Raw genomic sequence first — 18,786 nt, 5'->3', positions numbered from 1 at the left:
AGATGAACCAGATCTACAATAACACAAAAAATTCAGTGTAGCTGTACAAAGCTGGCAGAGTCATATCTCAAACAACAAACATGCAGCTGAAATTGCATAAAAAGATGGTTTTACGAAGTAGTGAGTCGGAGCTGAAAAAATGCATAGAAAATATTTAGAATTTTATTTCTAAAAAAAAAAGTGAAAGCCAAGCATAAGTTTTCTTTCACTTCATAATTATCTACAACTTTCGGCTGGTTGTTCACACAAAATGCAAATAAAATGTGATAAGGTCAGTGGTTGTACTGTGACAAAATGTGAAAAAGTCAGTGGGTATAACAACGTTTGTTAGTCACTGTAAAATGTAGACAAATTGGGCTGTGATTTAGCAATACAAATATCTAATAATGATCTGCTGGTGTTTGTCGGTTAGAAACATATTTAGTCATTTTGTTTATAGCTATAAAATGTGGAGAAGCTAAATAGGACCCAAAAGCGCCCAAAGAAACATTTTCTGACCAAGATATGAGCAAGAAAATTTGATCTAATCACTTATGTACTTCCCAAGAAAAACTTACAACTCGTTGATGACAATATCTGGCACCCAGAGCAGGTCTCGTGCAACTGCCATCCATTCAACACCGCACTCCTCTGGGTTCCACAATGTAAAATCATTCTTCCATGCCTGCAAACATAATTACATAATGACAGGCTTCATATGCTTCATATTCATGCTGCACTTTGATAGATTTATTGTGATTAAATTGTAAAGATTTCTTTCTCTAAGTGTCCCAAATTTGAAGCACTCGTGCGTCAGTGAGGTTATCTGTATAAATAAAGGTTTAATATTGATACATAACGATATTATGACAGGGATTTTAGGGAAATCACTTACTAAAGATTCCCATATGAAAGTTGTCAGGACTTGGGCCTTCTCATCCTAAAAAGAATAGCCAACATGTCATATGGTCTGTAAGAAACGTGGTAATAAAAACTTTAAAAACACAACAAAATTGACAAAATTATTTTTGCAAAAATAGCAAACTGTTAGATGATTAAAAAAGTTATATACATACAGAAAAATATGTTTCATACCACTCCTAAAATGCCAAAGAGGGTGAAGGAAATTCTAACTTGGGTTGGGACGGACATATTTATTACAGGTCGAATAGAGTTCAGTTCAAACACTGGCTTAAGGGATCTCAGCAGTGAAGCTGGACTTGGTTGAGAGCAGTTCACAATGGCGGAGCTGAATGGGGCTGCAGAGGACAGAGAATAAGACAAAATATCTTAATTTATTATGAACCCACATCTCCTGCTCTGGCAAGTAGTACAGGGAAGCTCTTTCCTAACTGTCGAGATCAACATCACTGAAATCCTAATTGTCCTGTTGAGAGATAGCATCTGAATCAGTGTCCAATACTCTGTAGTGATGGTAAATAAATACCTGCAGGTATTAGATCCAATTTTACCGTCTTTAACTGTCTGTAAAGACATAACTGATTTGGTCCCCCAGGTAAACAATTGTTCAGTCAACTAAGCCTGCTTTTATAACAAGCTGCACAGTAATCATAGTCAGTCTGAAAATGTTTTCATCCCTCAATGTAAATGTCATGGTAAAACTAAAGTACACCCCGTTGCACTTCTAGAGTTTTATATATCAGGGCATAGTAGAGTTTTTACAGTTATTTAAATCCAACCTCAGATGTACATTAGCACATAACAGAGTCAAGACTGTGATATAAGGGGATATGAGGGATTACCAGAAAAAATATCTTCAGGATGACTTAGGTTTGTAAAGTTGCAGCTGAATGAACCAACAGACCTCTGGGACAATGCCTTATGGCCAGATGAGAACAAATTGGGGATATTTGAACATAATGCACAACACACTGGCAAAAACTAAAAACATATAAGTCCACACAAAGCATACCAACTGTCATGCATGGTGGTGGATTGTTAAAGGTTTGGGCTTGTTTTGCAGTCATAGAACCTATGGACCATGCAGTTAAAGTTTGGCTCCAATTGGGTGACACAGTCAATCAAATAATACTGAATGAAGGATGAGTGGGCCACAAACTCCTCCAAAATTATGCGAGAGACTGATAAATTCATTTTTCTGTTTTGCCACAGAGTTGTGTGCAGGCTAGTGTTGTGTTCTCTCTCCTCGTCTCTGCAGAGCTGTGACAGGGAAGGTGCAGCTCCGCAGCTGAAGCACATCAAGGCTAATCAACGAAGAGTTTAAAAACAGCAGGAACCTTGAAGGAGGCATCAGAGTTTTAGCTCTCCCAGAGTGGTAATCAGACCAGCAGAATAACCTTTATTATTCTGTTTTGGATCTAAACACACCTGAATGGTGCTTCTCTCCCTCCAGAAAATCCTTGAAGATTCAAGTCTGAGTTTTTCCCTCCTGATTCTTTGAGTCCATATTCGTGGTTGGTTGAAGGTCCTCTCTCTGCTAATCCAATGGTGAGTCACCTTCCTATTCCTGGAATCTGCAGACCTAAGGAAAGTGCGAACTGCTCCTCACAATTACCTACCTCAAGTTCCCTTGCCTGTCCACCCTCTGACACCACATTCTACCATCTGGAAAACAATCAACGATAGATTCATCTACAGCCTAACAACCTCTCCTGTCACTCTCAGCATCTGTGGTTAAACTCACCTCCTCCTGGAAATCCATCTTCCACTACAACAGTAAGATTCCTCCACACATTTGAAATATCAAATCTCTTTTTCCATACCCACCTAACAGGTCATCCAGACGTTCCTTGTCATCACTCATCAATAAATCTGTTAAATATTAATCTTGTCTCCTTAATTGTTTACTCAACCATCATGACATCTTCAAGTTGTTACGGCAAACAGAAGCCATTGCATTACAGGGTGTACTTAGTTTTTCCACTCACTGTTAAAATTTTGGCTTTGTGTTAGCATTTAATATATAGGTGTACAGTGTAGAATCGGTTTTTCAAACTCAAGGTCGAAATAATTCAGAACACATTGAAGAGCAGGTCAATTTTACTATGCCCTGATAAAACTGAAATTGGGTGTACTTATTTTTATTTTTTTACCACAAATGAAGTTTCCAGTTTATAAACAGAACTGTAAGAGAATAAACTCAACAAGGTCAAAAGTTGCAGAAGTATTTATATGAAATGGGTCCTATACTCACCCAGCGTCAGCAGAGAGATGAGGATGAATAGCGGCTTAGAAGGCTTGACTTTCAGTTGGCAGCACTAAAAACATTAAGACTGGGTCAGCAGTAGTTGTTAGACTGAGTAATATGTAAATAGGGAGGGCTGTCCTGTAAAATCTGGGCATGGTTTTAGGAGGTTCAGTTTAAAAAAGGTTTTTAAAAAAGGGAAACATTATGTGTACTTTTCTGAAATCTCTTTGATTCTCCAGTTTTATGAGATGTTTTATCCCAATATAATTTCAGTAATTAGGCACTTTAAGAGTGAAAATATGACTGGTGCTTAAAGCTGTTGAGAAAATAATTTTCTGATCTTACATAATATCACATTTGAATGCAAAGATAAAATATTTGGTCTGGTTGAGCCATTAATTCAAAGCCTGGAGGGTTCCTGTAGGCTAAAAATGTAGAAAATAAAAGAATCAAGTTTGATGGCATCGGATGTTTAAATACTTTTCACCATATGTTTTCTTTTTAATGTTTTTTTTTTATCTCATTGCTTTGATTCTAAATCATATCTTTCCACAACTCAGTTTTATCTATAATACCCAGGTTTATGGCTAACCTGAAATAGCAGCAAAACATTTTTTTGCACTTTTTCTTGAACTTTGTTGCAATTTCTTTAATTAAAATCATGATTGTGTTGAAATTAAGTTTGATTTTGCTTTGGAGAAACATTGCTAACTGTATCCTTCAAATAAAGTAATGAAGCTTCATTCAACATTACTGTAAATGTGTTGCTAAATTTTGTGTAATTCAATCTTTTGTACATTTCAAATTAAAAGCTTCTGGTAATAAAAGGAACAATAAAGTGTTGAAAAATAAATTTCAATGAAAAGCTGTTTTTTTCAAGTATTTTTTTATTTTGCAGACAACCTTTCCTCCATTTAATTGCACAGCTTTACACAAAAAATATGTAATTAAAAATAATAAATTTAAAAAAAAGTAATTAATTCAATAAAAGTGTTTAAAGCCCAATAAATCAATGTGAACATTATTTTTTTCTAAACAATAGCGTAACATTTTTTATGTATTGTATAAACATAGTTTCTAAAATAAATCAGTGTTTTAAACTGTCTGAAAAAATTACAATATTGTGGTAAATATTCTGCAAACACTTATTAAATAAATGTAAGCCTGTCTAACATGTAGCAGTCTAGTTATAGTAGGAGTTAACCCAGACAATAATGATGGTGAGGAAGCTGACTGATATGAAGACGATGTAGAGGCCAAACAGCAGGCGGTCAATGATGAAACCCACCTGGATCCACTCCTCTGAGCTCTGGTTCCCTTTCTGCTGCTGCTCCACCTCAGAGCGGATGGCCTGCAGGATGTGGCTCAGGCTCCTCAGCTCATGGAGGGCCTTGTCCTCCTCAGCTGATTGTCCCGTTCCTGGAGAACCCTCATCAGATTCAAATCCTGTCACCACAGCGTTCTTCCTCTGTTCTATTTTCAGAAAACATTGATTACATGTATTTATTATTTATTGCATTTATTTAATTCAATTCCTTTCTTTGATTTTTACTTTTTAAGGTGTCATGTATGGCCTGCATACCTGAATCGTTTGGTTTCTCAGTCTTTCGCGGCATGCAAACGAGACAGCCGAGGAAATTCAAAATGAGCACCCGAATCCATCGAGGGACAGGAGAGAAGTCAGACGAGTTGCTGAACAGGTTGGTGATGAGGATGGTCTCCAGCAGACTGGCGACCATCAGAGCCAGGCAGAGAGAGAAGAACACATCTGGTAGAAAGAGACCAGAGGATCCAGGTATTGCAAATTTGCAGTGTCAGAATTTGAGACTTCGTTCTTTTAAAAAATTAAAGAACATGTAAATGTAAAAATAAATCATTCTAAAAAAAGTAAAAAATAAAACCCTACAATCTGTGAAGAAGCAGATCATTGTCACTCTCCAGTAATACTACACTTTAATGACAAGCTGAGCACAACTATCAACATTCTCCGAAGTCCATACTGACTTATTAGAGGTATGGTGTTTCCAGTGACAGGGAGCAGGTCATTCATCATGAGCAGGAACACAGAGTAGCCGAGAATGAGGGTCATCTTGAAGGCGGATCTGTCTGTACTCTTAGGAGGCAGGAGGAAGCTGAAGAGATCCAGCGTAATGAGGAAGCAGCTGGGAAGCAGGAGATTTACCACGTACATGGTGGAGCGGCGCCGCACTCGGATCTGAAAAGAAAGCACACTCAGGATTCAAACTGGACTGTTATTTCTGAACAACCTCAAGATTCAAATACATGTAAGAGTCCAATGAAGCTTAAAAAAAAATAAAAACTACAAGCTTACATAAAATGCAAGCATGTCAATGTAAAGACCCGACTCATCATTATTCACTCTTTTCTTGGCGGTGATATCCAGCAGCTCCCATTCACCCATGGTGGTCATCAGCTTCTTAGAGAGCTCCGTGGTTATTTCTGTGTCTCGCCCGAGGAAAATCCTGATCTCAAAAGCTGGAGACAGAAAAGAAAACACAGCTAATCCCTTCATAGACATAGTCCTCTCTTTCAGAATTAAAAAATATTAGAAAATAGCTGAAAAAAATGCCAAACAAATTTTTAACAAATTTTCTTTATTCGTAGTTATGGTCCATATCTAATTATTTTGTAGTGTTGGAAAACCTAAAAAGATCTTGAAAGTTAAAAAAGTTAAAAAAGGGAAATTGACCCTTCTTTCAGTTTTGAAAGGGGTTAAGTAATTTTCAAATGGACCCCTCTGACACGAAAAGATCATTTTGAGTCACTTCCTTAAAACTGGATATGCACATCCATGTATAGATGGCGGCTTCTGCTACTGAATCACTGTCTAATGCTTTAAACAGCAAATGCCAAAAAAGTAAAAGTAAAGGAAAATAAATAAAGATGCAGAAAAGAAGGGTGAGCTTAATGGATGTAACCCAGTTCCTGCCACAGCTGGAACTGATAGCAGAAGCAGGGAGTCTGCAGTCAGACAATCAAGTCAGCAAAAGTTTAAAAGTTAAAAGAGTTTAAAAAACAACAACAAAGCAAACACCTTATTTTACAATGGTTTTTGTTTTTATGTGTCCTCTTTCAGCACAAAACATCTGGTGATCTCTTTGGATCACTTCATGTTGTTTTTTTTCACATGTCCCGTCTTAGCATTTCTGGCATGCCATACAGAGAAGTTGGTTGCCTAGATGTGTCAGGGCAGTTTGGTGTTACAAAGAGGATATGCATGACTGACTTTAATAAATCAAGACTTCATCTAGCATCAAAGTAGACACGCCATATTTGCATGACCTTCAGCCATTTGGATTTTTTGTGCAAGGGTGTATGGGTGTGTGTAGTAAGCGTGCTTTGGTTGAGTGGATGTATGTGCATGAATTTGTCACCAGGAGGTGTAAAGTTGCCAAAATGGTGATAATAGTAGACTGCTGGCAACACTGAGCAGCCAGGAGCAGCAAAAGGCAGGAAGACATGCCTCGGGAAGGCCGCAGCAGCCCTGGGCAGACAGACACAAGGCGTGGTGCCTTGTCCCATGCTTTGACAGTGTTGCATGTGAACCTCCAGACAGAACAAGAAAGATTACATTTCTTTTTAAAGAAAGTAAATGAGACTTTAGTGGAGTGACTCACCATAGTAGATGTAGGAGTTGAAAGTCAGGGAGCAGTTCTGTATGTCGAAGGGGAAGGTGTAGATATTGAGGTTACAGGAGCTCACGACTCTGACGGGGAACGCATCCTTCACCGTACCATCATTAAACAGGTACACATATGGGACTGATGGTGCTTTGTTTTCCTCCATACTGAAAAAGCAGGAATTAGAGGGTTGCACTTTTAAGAAAATACATAATAATGCGTCTGTGCTTATTTGGTAGAAAATACTGCCAAGTGAGAACAGAAGTTCGCATACAGGTTTTTCAAAGATTGCAGCTGAGAAAAGTATGAAAGCTTGTAAACTGCAATAACAGCTTCAGCTTTAATTTATGTGGCTTAAAGGTCAGGAACCACTGGAGTAAAGAATATACTAAAATATAAATATTAACTTTTATTGTCTCCCTTTGCCTTTAACAAATTTTTATAGTTTTATAGTTCATTTAAAATGTATTGCTAACAACTCACAACTCATTGATTACAATATCTGGAACCCAAAACTTCTCTTTGGGGAGAGAAATACTGTGGATGCCACACTGCTCTGGATCCCAGCTGATAAACTCGTTCCTCCACCACTGCAACAAAAAATCTCAGTTAGCATTCAGACTGCATAGAAAGTAATCACAGTCAGATAAAAATCAGGAACAGCAACAACGCTGACAAAAAATGGTAATGAATGTTTGCACAACTTACATAGTAGAGCCAAATGTAAGTGACGAGGAGCTGGGACTTTTCATCCTAGAATTTGAAGACAACTTTCAAAAATGTTTTCTTTCTTAAAAATGTTTAAATTAAGCTTTAGACTCTGTATTTGTTTGATCAAAACAATGCTATTTGATTTTTAAATGGATTGAAGCTCAACATACCACTCCTAAGATCCCATAAAGAGTGAAGTACACGCTGATGTTGGTGTAGGTCTGTTGATCTTCTACGGGCCGTATGGCCCTTAGGTCGAAGGCCGGAGACAGAGCTGCCAGAAGACTTGGCTGGTCTGGCTGGGAGCAGTTCACCTCAGCTGTGCTGCAGAAAACTGATGAGAATTTTCACGTAATAGTGGGGCTCCTTCATTCAACAACTTTCATTAGAGGTACTTCTTAATTTCATGCAATGATTGAATTAGTATTTCATATTTTATGCAACTGAATGGAAAGTATGGTCTTCAAGTTTCAACTAAATATTTGTCATTGATGCTGAGCTTTACAAATACTCAGTGTCAGTAGAAAAGCTCACCTGGCAGAAGGGTAATGATAATTACCACAGTGGGCATGACTGATGGAAGGAGCCACTAAAAACAATAAAAGTAAACATATCTATTTTTTTCTGTATAGACCTTACATTTAATGACATACAAATTGTGTAACGGAAAATGATACTTTACCTTTGGCGCAGTTTCTTTGGATGTCATGATACTGGCAGTAAATCTGTTCAATTTTAGCAGTGGTCAGACTTTTCATTCCTTCTGCTCTAACAGAAAAAAAAAACAACTTTGTATCAAAACTTAAAACCTGAACAACTATTACCAGACAGTAAAGTATACTTGCAACTCACCTTGTTTACTAACTCTCGAAGGGCTACATTTAGCCTCTGATTGCCCAGATATACACAACACCACTGTGACGTAAGCGTGATTTGGAAACGTCCCTCTGCAAATGATGTGGGACACCTGAAATACAAAGCAGGGCAGCTGCTTTCTTTGTAGATGTTTTCACAGAAACCACAGTTGATGGGATGTACCTCAGTGTGTGACTTGCATGTGGTGAAGACTGACCACAACGCTGTCAAAGTCACACCTGATGGTTACAGGCAAATAAATGGTGGACGCCATACGAGAAACAGGTGCTATCTGGTTTCTCCCAGAATTTGCCGCCAGAAAACGTATTTAAATGTTATACAAAATGCAATATTTATGTTCTTAAGAGTGAAGGGGAGGTCCATCTTATAACCTGTAATATGTGACAAAGATAACCTGATCAAATACAAAAGCAGTGGTCAAATAACAACAACCTGGCCCTGTGTGAAAAAGCAATTCTACCCCAAACCTAATAACTAGTTTTGACCCCCTGGCAGAAACAACTGCCATCAAGAATTTGTGAAAACTACCTTTTAAATCACAGGAATTTTGGCTGACCTTTCCGTGTAGAGTTATTTAATTCTGCCAAGGTGGAGAGTTTGAGTGCACATGCAGCCTCTTGAAAGATTGTGCCTGGACTTTGACTAGGCCACTGGAAAAAGTTAATACTTCTCTTTTTGAGGCATTCAGTGATGGACCTGCTGGTGGCATTTGGATAATGTTTCTGCTGCATAACCCATGTGCACATAAGCTTTAGGTCAAAAAATGACAGCTGCACGTTCTCCTTCCTTCAGGGTTTTTCTGGTAAAGCACAAACTTTATGGGTTGATCAAATGTTGTAAGCCATCCAGGTGCTGATGCACCAAAGCTGCCTAAACCATCACAGTACACCCACCATTTGACATGTTGACTGTTGGTTTAAGGTTTTTTTTCTGAAATGGTGTGTGAGTTTTACGCCAGATGTTTCTCTCACCTCCCAAAGAATTTCACTTTTGTCTCATCAGTCTACATTCAATATTTTCCCAAAGTCACAACAATAATCAAGAGTTTTTTTTTTTTTGGCATATGTGAAACAGACCTCTTGTTGTCCTTTTTTTTGTCAGCAGTGGTTTTCACCTATTATGATTCGCCCATGGTCTCTTGGAGTAATCTTGCTTGGCTGGCCTCCTGGGTAGGTTCATTACAGTTCCATGTTTGGTCCATGTGTGTATAATGACTCTCTCTCTGTAGTTCAGTTGAGTCCCAAAGTCTTTGTAACCTTGTCTAGAAAAACAGATGCCAATGAATTTGTTTCTTATCAGTTCTTTCATTTGTTTAGCTCAAGATATGATGTGTTGCGTTTGCAGATCTTTTAGCCTACTTCATATCGTCACCCAGGTTCTTCTTAAGTGGTTTCTTGATTCTATGGGTCTAGTTGTAATTAGGAATTGAACTCAACTTTTGAAAAATGTGATTAATCAAAGGTAATTTGTTACCAAGGGTACATTTACTTTTTCACACAGGGTCAGGTTAGTTTGGGCATTTTTTTTCCCTTAATAAATAAAATTATTGGAAAACTGCATTTTGTATTTATTCAGGTTATCTTTGTCTGATATGAAAGTATGTTTGATGATCTCTTGTTTTAGAGATGTGACAGATAGAGACAATGGGAACAATAAATTCAGAGGAGGCGGGTCAGTTTTTACTGTGCCTTGGCTTGAGATTCCAACCACAAACTTTACCGTATGTTATCGGGATTTTATGTTATAAACCAACACAAAGTAGTGCATGATGGAGAGACTGAAATAAATTTGTTTCAAATGAAAATCTGAAAGTGTGATGTGCATTTGTAAGTATTTATTTTGTGAGAGCGTCTTTGACAGTAACTACAGCTAAAAGTATTTTGGAGCATGTCTTTACCAGCTGTGCACAGGAAGTTCTGAGTAAGATGTTTTTCTGTGTAATAAACCAAAGAGGTTAGAGCAGATGAAAAATTTCAGGCATAAAAAACTCAGGGAAGTCATAGGTTTAAGTTTCCTTATGATGTATTACTCCAAAGCCTACTAATCCTGCTGGTGTGCTTGTCAAACAATGTTTAATTTTACACTATTTTGGCTCTGATTTAACTCCCACACACGGTACATCGTAAAATAAAATGATTAATGTCTATGACTCAAACACCTGCAGATCATTACCATGTATTAATAGAGCCACATTCAACTCCATTGTATAGTGCCTTGTAAATGTATTTCTACCCCTTGTACTTTTTCACCATTCGTCATGTTGCAACCACACGGGCTTTATGTGACAGAGCTTAACAAGCTCTATTATGGTTATAATTAAAAAAGCCTAGATCGTTCAGTTCTGGGTTCTAACTTCAAGATAAATATTTTTCCATAGATATTTATATAATAGATACAGTATATATGGAGGTTTCAGGAAGACATAAACAAGCTGAAAGTTAACACATGCCCACTAAATTTTACATCTTAAATCAGCCTTCAGTGATATATTAGCTAGCAAAACAGTCAAAAACGTGCAGGGTTTGAATGTTTTACCACATCCTTCAAAAAAGGCCTATTAATTTCTAAATCTCATCTGTGACTGAACGTAATATTTCAGATAACATCTGGGTTTAATGTTAGACTGCAACAGAAAAAGATATCTTTCCTAATCTCCAACATTCTTTGTAATAAATTAAAAGCTATAAGCTTTTCTTAAAATCATAATTGTTGCTGTTCAGTTTTACATTTCCTTCTATAACTTCAGAATATGTCACATTCAACCCACCCATTGCTAAATTGCTAAATTTACTACAAATCAATATATCATTAAGTAAAACAAATCACATGAAAACAGAGAAACATATGTTCAAGTTTTCCAAGTACTTTGTTCTATGGAGAACATTGTGAGCAGTTAAAAGTGCATTACATCACACAAAAGTTTAAATAATAGTTACTTTACTACAACTATATGTATTTTGTACAAGTCATTGCTATTATAAATGTGTTTATTCCAAGGGTTTCTTAAACAAACATTAAATGTGTGCCGGTCTAACATGCAGCAGTTTACTGATTGGAGGAGTTGACCCAGACAACGATGATGGTGATGAAGCTGACTGATATGAAGACGATGTAGATGCCAAACAGCAGCCGGTCAATGATGAAACCCACCTGGATCCACTCCTCTGAGCTCTGGTTCCCTTTCTGCTGCTGCTCCACCTCAAAGCGGATGGTGTGCAGGATGTTGCTCAGACTCTTAAGCTCCTGCAGGGCCTTGTCCTCCTCTGCTGGACCTCCCATTTTGGGAGGCTTTACATCATATTTATTTGTTGTTTCTGGCTCTGTGTATAAGAAAACACAAAACTGAGCTTTATTGAATCAGTCAAGATTATTTTCTTCTTTACATTAATGTTTTCTCTAGCTTATTGATATTCATTTTACTGCTATAAAGATTCTCCTCTTTCAAATCACTCTATCCAGAAAAGACAGAAATTGTTATTTCTGGACTTTAACATGCAAGATTAAACTAGATTCCATGGTGCTAATGACCACAGAGTAAGCAAAAAACTGCAGAAGGTTAGATTATTTAAAATTTATCTATACATGTTTCCGTTAATAATAAGAAACACAATCAGGCATGCACAGCTCATCTGAAATACTGCTGCCAGAGTTTTCCCCAACACCAGGAACATGGATCAAATTACACCAGTTTTTCAATCACTGCAGTGGCTTCCTGTTTGTCTGAGGATAGAGTTAATCATCTTGTTGATACCCTGTAAAGCAAACGAATGGTTTTGGGCCTAAATGAACTTCAGAGTTGCTGGTTAGGTACGAACCATGTAGATTTCTCAGGCCACCCGAAACCTTTTCACTCTGTTCCCGGGAAGATGACTAAACAAGGGGAGGCAGCATTTAGCTTCTGTGCTCCTCAGCTCTGTCCTGAAAACCTGAGTGGTGCAGAAAGTGTTGGCTCTTTAAACTGGGACTGAAAACATTACTGTGTACTGGAGTTCACCCATAAAGGCCAAAGATTGCATCTTTTTATTTGGTTATATTTTACCATGTTAACAATGTTTTGTTTTATGTGATTATTTCTCATGGTTTTATGTCTTTTTCATGTAACAGATGTTTTTATCTCTGTTTCTTTGTTCTTCCACTTTGCAGTTCGAATAACACTTTTTAAGAATGGTGCTGTAAAAATAATCTTGCCTTCTCTTAGCCATTGCAGCCTATGTACTGTACCTGAACTCTTTGGCCTCTTACTCCTTTGTGGGATGCAAACAAGACAACCGAGACAATTCAGAAATAGCATCCGCATCCATTGAGGGATGGGAGAGAAGTCAGATGAGTTGCTCAGTAAATTGGTGATGAAGATGGTTTCCAACAGACTGGTCACCATCAGAACCAGGCAAAGAGAGAAGAACACATCTAGGAAAAACAGAATAGATCATCCAGGATATTAAAAATGGCAATGTTAAAATTTGAGTTTTTATCAGATCGTCTTTATATGTTAATGTAGGAGTGTCATTGATTGGTATCCTGCAATTTTCAGATGTATCTCTGGTCCATTGCATGAATAAAGTTGATCAGATTACATTTGAATTGTTGAAGCAGAGGCATGTTTACAAGTTAAAGGACACCAGCCTTGGGGATATCTCTGATGCACAGCACAACAATTCTCTGAAGCCCATACTGACTTATTAGAGGTATGGTGTTTCCGGTGATAGGCAGCAGGTCGTTCATGATGAGCAGGAACACCGAGTAGCCGAGAATGAGGGTCATCTTGAAGGAGGATCTGTCTGTGCTCTGTGGAGGAAGCAGGAAGCTGAAGAGGTCCAACGTAATGAGGAAGCAGCTGGGAAGCAGCAGGGTCACCACGTACATGGTGGCGCGGCGCCGCACTCGGATCTGTAGAGAGAACATACTCAGGGTTCAAATTGGATGGATATTTTCGCACAACTTAAAGATTTAAATGCAAAAACATTTTTTTTATTAAATATACTGTCAACTTACATAAAATGCAAGCATGTCAGTGTAAAGACCTGTCTCATCTTTATTAGATAGTTTCTGGGCGGTGATATCTAGCAGCTCCCATTCACCCATGGTGGTCATCACCATCTTAGAGGATGCAGTTATTATTTCTGGGTCTCGCCCAAGAATAATCTTTATCTCCATAGCTGGGGAGAGAGATATCAGACAACTGAACTCAGTGAAAGCCCACAAATGAACATATTGAAAAACAAGATAGTTTAAAATTAAATGAATTTGATCATGTTAAATTAGACAGAATGAAACAGGACAGTATAAATGAAAAAAAAGTCTTAGATCAATTATTTAAGTTAAATTCCTTGTTTTAAATTTTTTATCACACTACAACCACAAAACTCAATATTACTGATTAGGATTTTATGTGACAGACCAACACTAAATGGAAGGAAAATAAAACATGCTTTTTAAATTATTTTACACATAATATTATGAGTGTGTTGTGCATTTATTTAACAGGTTTTCTTCCAGGACTGACCTGCTTTTAGCTCCAACCATCTTCCCATCAACTTTGACCTGCTTCACTGTCCCTGCTGATGAAAAGCATCTCCATAGCATGATGCTGCCATCACCATGTTTCAACATAGTGATGGTGTGTTTAGAGTACAGTGTAAGTTTACCTCTTTCTTTTAATAATGTTTACTGCTTGACTCTCTTCCACAACGACCATGGACGGCCATGTTTTATTTAGGGTAGCAGAATAAAAAACTGTCCCTTTTATTCCACTTCATAATTGTGTATTAATTTTGTTGGTCTATCTCCTTAATAAAATAGACTGAAGTCTGTGACTGTAATGTGACAAAATTTGGAAAAGTTTAAGATGGATCAGTACTTTTGCAAGGCATTGTATATGAACGATACATTATACCTAGAGAAACCATCTCTAGAACTATTCTCATGTAGCAATAGCTTGTTGTTACTTTATTGCTAACAACCACAATGTAACACATTAAGGTTTTGTAAATGATATTAATGCCTCTACCACCAAGACTGTTTTTGTTGCCATGTTATGTTGTTATGATAAAGATAATGTCTATCCCATTTTGTATCTTTAATAAAGATATATAACTTTGTTTCAGCAGCTCACCATAGTAGATGTAAGAGTTGAAAGTCATGGAGCAGTTCTGTATGTCGAAGGGGAAGGTGTAGATGTTGAGGTTACAGGAACTCACAACTCTGAGAGGAAGAGCATCATGCACAGTACCGTTGCTGTACAGGTAAATGAATGGAACAGACGGTGCTTTGTTTTCCTCCATGCTAAAAGAGCAGAGCATGCAGAGGTGTGGAACTGAAACCTGAGTTATAATTGCGATCTTTATAAAAGCATACAGAAATTCTGAAGGGTTTAAGCTCTACTGCAAGTAAATATGACTGAAAACAACTTAGATTTAATGAAAAGGATTAGTCAAGCATTCTAGGAGGTTTTGCAAGTGTTGCCTAAATATATTAATGTACGTTCTCATTAGTACAGGGTGAGTAAAACAAGTACAATCTTACAAATGAGTTTGGAAAGTCGTACTCTTTTTCAAAACAACGTCTTTCAATAATATGCGAGATTATCTTAGTTCATGGTTTTAGATGCATCACTTGTTAAGATGCAACTCACAACTCATTGATGACAATATCTGGAAGCCACAACTTCTCTTTGGGAAGGGAAATCTTATCCATGCCGCACTGAACCGGGTCCCACCTGGTAAACTCACTCAACCACCGCTGAAACAAGGTGAAATGAGTGGCAGTAATATTATATAGAGTGGTTCAACCATTTGAAGCAATCTCTGTCACATGTAAAATGAAATAGGAAGTAAAATCTACCACTATGAATAGTGAGCTGGATAATTGTTCTGCTTACATAGTGCATCCAAAGGTAAGTGATGAGAAGTTGAGACTTTTCATCCTGGAAGACAATGAGAATGAATGTAAAACATTAAATTGTCGAAGCTGAGCTTTTGAAATGTACAGTTTTAAATATTGACACTGAGAAAAGACCTCTCTTACATTTAGTAACCAACTGAGTAAATATGTAATATTACTCAATAAAATTTGTTCTGTTTAAACCAAAATCTTAAAAAAATGTTGAAAGTTTATTCAAAACTAACCCTTCAGTTCTTTATTTTTTATTAGAAATAATTCAGTTTCAGAAGCTGTGACACTGAACATACCACTCCTAAGATCCCATACAGGGTGAAGTACACGGTGATGTTAGTGCAAGTCCTTTGGTTCAGTACGGGCCGTATGGCCCTCATGTTAAAGACAGGGCCCAGAGCTGCCAGCAGGCTCGGTTGATCTGGTTTGGAGCAGTTCACCCTAAATGCGCTGCACAAAGCTGATCAGGACAATTCATAGGCAACAGTGAGGATTAATTGTAGGCTGTGTGTTAAAGTCATTAAAATTTACAAAAACAGAGCATTTAAATACATATATCTTCTAATTTTACAAAATACGAATACATCTAAAATAACCTTCACTGCAAAACTGTAGTATTCAGTAAATAAATTATAGTAATAGCAATATGCATTGTCTTCTGATTGTTGATTGTCTCTAAAACTAAACTGTTTTCACAAATTAAAAACAACATTTGTCATTTAAAAGCTCACCTGGCATAAGAATGAGAAATACCACAGTGGCTGATGGAAAAACCCACTAAAAAGAGTTGGTTAGTTATTATTTGAGTGTAAATTGATGTTAAAAAGAAGATATTTGCTGACTGACAGTGTTATGAAGACTGTGCAGCAGGAGAATATGCTTTACCTTTAGTGTAGTTTCCTTTGATGCCATGATGTTCAGAGTGGAAGAGTTGAATTTTAGCAGCTGTCAGGTGGATGAAGCTTCTTCATATCTTCCCTAGCTTAGAATAGGAAAAAAACAAAAGATACTTCATATAAAACTGGAATAAGAGATAGTCATCTACATAAATAATGTAGGAAAAAACCAAACTCAAGGAAGAGCAGCTCATTTTGTCACAGTTGTTTTTTCATGCAACACAGACATAAACCACAGTTAATGTGATGCACCTCGGTTTTCAACTCGCATGTAGTAAAGACTGACCACAGCGCTGTCAGACACACCTGCTGGTTATAGGCAAATAAACAGCAGATAGGATGTGAGAAGTGCTTGGTTTCTGGACAAACCTGCAGCCTTTCTGCACCATTTAACTGTAATGCCTTATTTTTGTTCTTCAGTTAGAAGCCTAAACAGGATACTTTGGAGTGGTGTTTTCCATTGCAAGTGTCAGGGGCTCTATGTGGGTCATGAGGTCCAGAAGACTAGAATGGATAACCACTGGGAAAAAGTTAACTGCTACTCTACCTTACAGCCAACCAAGGGCCTTCCACTTGAAAGTTCAGTCAGTCATTTTCTACCGCTTATTCCATAGTGGGTCGCAGGGAAGCTGGTGTGCAACACACAAACAACCAAGCACACACTCATTCATACACCTAAGGGCAATTTAGAGTGACCAATTAACCTAACAGGCATGTCTTTGGACTGTGGGAGGAAGCCGGAGTACCTGGTGAGAACCCACGCATGCACGGGGAGAACATGCAAACTCCATGCAGAAAGACCCCAGGCCAGGAATCAAACCCAGGACCTTCTTGCTGCAAGGCAACAGTGCTAACAACTGCACCACCGTGCAGCCCCACTTGAAAGTTGAAAATTTATATTTTTAAGTAAAAATTTGAAAGTTGCAGCTTAGGCACAATTAATTCAATTCAGTTCAGTTTATTTATATAGTGCCAATTCACAACACATGTTGTCTCAAGGCACTTCACAACAGTCAGGTACATACATTCCAATTAATCCTAACAATTGAACAGTGCAGTCAGTTAGTTATTTATTTAAATTGGATAAAAAGTTTTTCTATCTAAGGAAACTCAGCAGATGGCATCCAGTCAGTGACTTGCAGCATTCACTCCTCCTGGATGAGCATGTAGAGACAGTGGAAAGTCACTGGTGTTGACTTTGCAGCAATCCCTCATACTGAGCATGCATGTAGCGACAGTGGAGAGGAAAAACTCCCTTTTAACAGAAAGAAACTGTTGAGAATTAAAATCATGTACTTTCATGCTATTAGTTTAGTTTGCATGTGAGAACATTAAACTGAGATTTAACATGAGTGAGCCTTGAGGAGAGAGCAAGATCACAGCAGGGGTCAGGGTGGCACAAGGGTGAAGATAGAGGTTAGGAAGTTCTCAACAGCTGCAAGCCGTAAAAGCTGGCTGTAGGGACAATAAAGCAATAAATGTCAACTTTTGGCCATGGTATAGATGCCACAAGGAAGCTTGGCTGATTTACAACACCTGATGGAAAAAGGGAAGGCACAGTCAGTAAGCTTTGAAGTCAACAGTATAAAGATGTACTGGAACTTGTAATGACAGAGACATCTGGGTAAAGACAGCCATGCTTTGCTGAAATCTGCGATCTCTCTCCGTAAGGGCCCTTGTGAAATTTTCTTTCTTCATGTAATTTTCTTTCTTTGTGTTATTTTGTATATTCATTTTGCATTAGAAATAATTGGACTTATGATCTTCCAAATTAAACTTGCGTTAATCTTAATTTCCATCTGTTCTTTCTCACGACATCCAGACTTGGAGAGGTTGAGGCCGCAAGAATATCAGTGATAGCATTATTTTACCTCAACAAAACCTCCAGCAGCACCAGGCTCAGTATGAGCGGCCATCTGACACGACCGACTGGGGTTTGAGAGAACAGAGCAGAAACACAAAAAGAACACAGAAGCACTGATCCAGGAGTACTTTCTATGGGAAGGAAAAGTAAATGTTAATGGATGTAGCTCTGTGACAAAGTTGTTCAGTTTGTGTTTACCACTTTTCCCTTATTCTTATTTCTAATTTATTTACTTTCGGTAGCTGGTCATAAAGCTTAAATTTAAACATTAGTTTGCAACTGTGCTTCACTTACTATCCCAGGTTTGTTTGTGTTAGCATTATGTTGCAGTTTCCATCTATTTATTTGTTTGGGTTAAAGCTATTACTTCTGGACTATTGGTTGAATTTGTTTAATTTGTTTAAAAGTATATTCATGGTATTTGTTTTCCTTTTTATTTACCATTGTTTGTCATAGTGTTTCCAGATTGAATGGCTGGATGATATCACTGATTACCTTGCTGGGCTCTACCAATTAGAGATTTTTCTGCAGAGCATTGCTTTGTTTGTTTTTCTTTAAAGTAACTTTTGAGTTAACTTCTAATACATGGTATATTTTGCAGATCCTTTCATTATGTAGATGAGTTTGTAAATTAGATTAGTAATTTTATTTTCTGTTTCTCTGTTTAGATTTTTATTTTATTTTTTTCCTGTTTAATTGTGGCTTGGTCCACTCAAGTGCAGGTGTGTTGCCAACTGGCTATAAAAACAGTGAGTTCTT

General features: G+C 37.6%; 1 protein-coding gene across 1 annotated transcript in view; it reads right to left on the bottom strand.

The window, feature by feature from the left end:
* The window catches only part of LOC124873912, a 30,866-nt gene extending 15,797 nt beyond the window's left edge, over positions 1 to 15,069 (bottom strand). The window contains exons 1-21 of the mRNA XM_047374963.1: positions 15,008 to 15,069; positions 14,489 to 14,658; positions 13,369 to 13,532; positions 12,996 to 13,263; positions 12,598 to 12,783; positions 11,527 to 11,696; positions 8,353 to 8,467; positions 8,183 to 8,263; positions 8,035 to 8,089; positions 7,671 to 7,824; positions 7,498 to 7,542; positions 7,273 to 7,379; positions 6,787 to 6,956; positions 5,481 to 5,644; positions 5,153 to 5,363; positions 4,731 to 4,916; positions 4,437 to 4,621; positions 3,155 to 3,218; positions 1,075 to 1,238; positions 875 to 919; positions 558 to 664 (exon numbers count right to left, since the gene is read on the bottom strand). Coding sequence (XP_047230919.1) covers positions 558 to 664; positions 875 to 919; positions 1,075 to 1,238; positions 3,155 to 3,218; positions 4,437 to 4,621; positions 4,731 to 4,916; positions 5,153 to 5,363; positions 5,481 to 5,644; positions 6,787 to 6,956; positions 7,273 to 7,379; positions 7,498 to 7,542; positions 7,671 to 7,824; positions 8,035 to 8,089; positions 8,183 to 8,263; positions 8,353 to 8,467; positions 11,527 to 11,696; positions 12,598 to 12,783; positions 12,996 to 13,263; positions 13,369 to 13,532; positions 14,489 to 14,658; positions 15,008 to 15,069 — 2,873 coding nt within the window. The remainder of the gene's footprint in view (positions 1 to 557; positions 665 to 874; positions 920 to 1,074; positions 1,239 to 3,154; positions 3,219 to 4,436; positions 4,622 to 4,730; positions 4,917 to 5,152; positions 5,364 to 5,480; positions 5,645 to 6,786; positions 6,957 to 7,272; positions 7,380 to 7,497; positions 7,543 to 7,670; positions 7,825 to 8,034; positions 8,090 to 8,182; positions 8,264 to 8,352; positions 8,468 to 11,526; positions 11,697 to 12,597; positions 12,784 to 12,995; positions 13,264 to 13,368; positions 13,533 to 14,488; positions 14,659 to 15,007) is intronic.
* Between the last annotated feature and the right edge of the window lie 3,717 nt (positions 15,070 to 18,786).

Source organism: Girardinichthys multiradiatus, chromosome 9 (genome assembly GCF_021462225.1).
Source record: "Girardinichthys multiradiatus isolate DD_20200921_A chromosome 9, DD_fGirMul_XY1, whole genome shotgun sequence".
Classification (NCBI taxonomy): domain Eukaryota; kingdom Metazoa; phylum Chordata; class Actinopteri; order Cyprinodontiformes; family Goodeidae; genus Girardinichthys; species Girardinichthys multiradiatus.
Note: the sequence above shows the minus strand (reverse complement) of the source record. Positions and strands in the feature narration are given on the sequence as shown.